The sequence below is a fragment of the Cucurbita pepo genome, chromosome 1 (genome assembly GCF_057944985.1).
Source record: "Cucurbita pepo subsp. pepo isolate OVF chromosome 1, ASM5794498v1, whole genome shotgun sequence".
Classification (NCBI taxonomy): Eukaryota; Viridiplantae; Streptophyta; class Magnoliopsida; order Cucurbitales; family Cucurbitaceae; genus Cucurbita; species Cucurbita pepo.
This window is the reverse complement of record NC_141798.1, coordinates 13,491,275-13,494,535: the sequence shown is the minus strand read 5'-3', so window position 1 is coordinate 13,494,535 and position 3,261 is coordinate 13,491,275. Positions and strand designations below refer to the sequence as shown.

At 36.2% G+C, this 3,261-nt stretch overlaps 1 protein-coding gene across 1 annotated transcript; it reads right to left on the bottom strand.

Moving 5' to 3' along the window:
* Nucleotides 1–714: 714 nt before the first annotated feature.
* Nucleotides 715–2,652, bottom strand: LOC111791215 (transcription factor bHLH30). The gene is made up of 2 exons (XM_023672479.2): nt 1,929–2,652; nt 715–1,658 (listed from the first exon to the last, which is right to left on the bottom strand). Exons 1-2 carry the CDS (start codon nt 2,427–2,429, stop codon nt 1,185–1,187), a joined length of 975 nt encoding a protein of 324 aa, XP_023528247.2. The 5' UTR covers nt 2,430–2,652; the 3' UTR covers nt 715–1,184.
* Nucleotides 2,653–3,261: the final 609 nt, after the last annotated feature.

Sequence of the window (3,261 nt, the reverse complement as noted above, 5' to 3'; positions counted from 1 at the left end):
CTTACACGAGCTCCGTGATTCAAAACTTTGTGCAAATACTTATAATATCATATGTGGTCTATTTGATTTTGTGCAATTAATTATTGATTTGGAGAATTGTACCAAGAGGCAAGAGTTGTGTATTTTATCTCTTGTGAAACTACTAATATGTGTAAACAAAAGTTGTATGGGAGGTAGAGAAATCTTGGTCCCTCTATTTTATGTATATTTTTGTTGCGTGTATGTGTATGCATATCTAATCCTAACTCGAAAGGTTCCTTACGAACTATTTTTAAATATCTTATCTTTTTAAGTAAAGAGAAAGGTTCCAGAGGAAAGATTGATGGTTGACTTTTAATTTTGATGTTTTGTTTATGGGAATAAAATTTGTTTTTCTAACCATTTTTTATTTTTTCTTAATAAACTGGTCTATATGCAACTGCCCAATTGATTGGATTATTGTACTACTAGCTTATTCAAGTAAACGAACCTAAAATACAAAAAAAATCAATTTTATTCGAGTTTAAAGTAAAAAGATTATATGATAAAATTGAAAACTTTGGAGGTAAAAAACATTATATATCATCAAATCTACCGTAAAAATAGATTGATTTCGCGTATTCGTAGCTTTTTCAAAACATAATCTCTTACATGTTTGAAAAGATACATAATACAACAATAACAACACAAAATAATTTAAAGTTGGGTTGTTGGTCCACTAGAATTCTGTGAACATATGACAAAACTAGATGTCGTTAACATTGTCTCATCCATGACATAATTCCCACCAATAAAAACTGTAAAGAGACAGAAGCTGCTCTGCCAGCCACATACTTGACTACAAAACAAACCCAAACTCCCTCTGCAAATTTGGGACCAAACTCAGATCCTTCTGTAACCTCAATACACATTCATTTCACTTCTTCTAATACTCAAAATCACAAATTTCTATCTTCGATCCTCATATTTTGGTTTCCTCCCCACGAAAAAGATCCTTACCCTTTTCCATCACAAACATCATTACATTCCCTTCTCATCCACTGCTCTCTAGTACACATAGTAATAATAATAATTGTACATACGAAAGCCACACCAAACACAAAGATCATAATTTTATGTCACATTTTTAATCCTAACACACTTACTTAACATACTATTTTAACAAATATCATAATTTTATGTCACACTTAAACCCACCTCTGCTCCTAAATATTGACGTTGTTGTGATTATTGGTCCTTTGTCTTTTGATGCTGCCTGAGGATGATTGGTCTTCGCTACAAACCTTTTCCATCACTCCCTTTAGGGCTTCCTGAATGGAACTGATGCTGTATTGGTGCTGCTGCTGTTCAGCCTCCTCTTGGTCGCTGGACGAGTCGTCGTCCCCGGTGATAAACAATACGTTCTTTACTCGGCCGCCCAGCGTCGTGATCTCCGCTTTTAGGGTTCTCAAGCGGAGGGATTTCAGGGTTTTAATGATCTGTGGGAGAAGATCGGACCTGTCCTCACAACAAAGTGAGGCTTTTATCACGAACTTACCGTCCTCGTCCGATGCATCGACGTCAACTGATAGCTCGTCGAGCTCGGTCGGAACTGGACTTACATCAGCTATCAATGTCGTCTGGCGTTTCAGCTCTTTTACATGTTGAATTACCTCTGCAAGCAAGGAGGCCTTGTCCGTCTGCAAAAAAACATTGTAAAAATGATTTCTTTGAGAATAGTAGAAAATATATTAGATGAATTCATTCAATTTTAACGAAATTGATTGAATAAGAGCTTCCATTTTATATCGCATGTGGAAAAAAAAGTAAAAAAATGTATAAAAATCTTGGATTTTAGAAAATTCCATAACATACAAAACAAAAAATAGCTCAATTTGGGAGTGATTTTGAAGTAAAGAAATTGATCCCATTTGTTTTTGGGTTTAGTTTGAGGAACAAAAAGAACTTACTTTGGTGGTACTTGGGAGTAAGCTTCGTAACTTAGCAAGATGATTATTGATTCTCTCTCTTCTTCGTCTCTCAGCTTCACTATGGCTTTTAGAGGCAGCAAGAGCTTTGGCGTCCATTATTTCTTGAGCGCTCATCTTACTGAGCTCGGCCTGCAGCCCAAAGGGGCAAGACCCAGGCTGACCCATCTGCCCAATTCCAAGGCTATTGTTCCCAATATCGTAAGGGAACTGCAGAGAAGCATTTCTCCTATTGAAGAAGCTGGCGTAGGAAGGTGGGGGCGGCGGCGGGATGAAGGGGTCGTGGTGGACTTGAGGGATGGTTGTGGTCGCGGTCCACGGAGGCGTAAACATCATAGGAGAAACTTCAGGAAAAATCAAGCCTCCTCCTCCTCCTCCACCACCTCCTACTCCAAAAACGTCGCTGTTTTGTTGCATAGTCTGGAATTGTTGCATTAGGAGGTGGTCTTGAAACCCCTGAAAGCACTCTCCTTCCTCCTTCATAATATCCCAAAAACAAAACCCTTGTGGTTAAGATCTGGTTGGTGCGTGGGCAGTGGGAGTTTGAAAAGGATGATGGGTTTGAGTTGGTTGAGATCAAAGGTAGGAGCAGCTTTGGTTTTTCAACCCTTCCACTACGCTAAATATATAGACGAAGCAGCATCCATAGGCATTCTTTGTCTAACCCCCTTTCCTTTTCCTTTCCTTTCCTTTCCTTTCTTCTTACGGCATTCTTTGTCCACTTCTCTTTCTTTCTTTCTTTCTTTCTTTCTTTCTTTACACCAAAACCCTCTCTTTCTCTCTCTCTCTCTCTCTCTCTCTTTCTCTCTCTCTATATGTATATATATATATATATATAATATGTACACACACAAACACAAACACAGCTTAGGTTTCTCGATTGTGTTACATAATCATTATTAAATACACTTTTGTTCCACTTCATCTTTCTAGATGGTAAGATTAACATGCTTCGACAACATTATGATTCTTCACTTAATTCAAATAATAATACCTATGTAATGCATTTATATTTGTTTAAAGAATTTATTTTAGACTTCAAAGGATAAAAAATGGTTACTTTTTACCATTATAGATATCAAAATTGATGTTTTGTAAATACAAGAACTATATCAACTTGATAAAACTAAAGTGAATGTTTGAGATGATGATTGAATGGACATTTTGGATTTTAGTTGATGAATTAATTAGTTTGGGTTTAAGTGAGTTATCTTTTCTTTTCCTTTTTTTTTTTAGTTAAAAAAAAGGCATGAGGAGTGTGAGATTTTTTAAACTATCTAACTTTTACAACATTATTAATGCCTTAATTATTAAG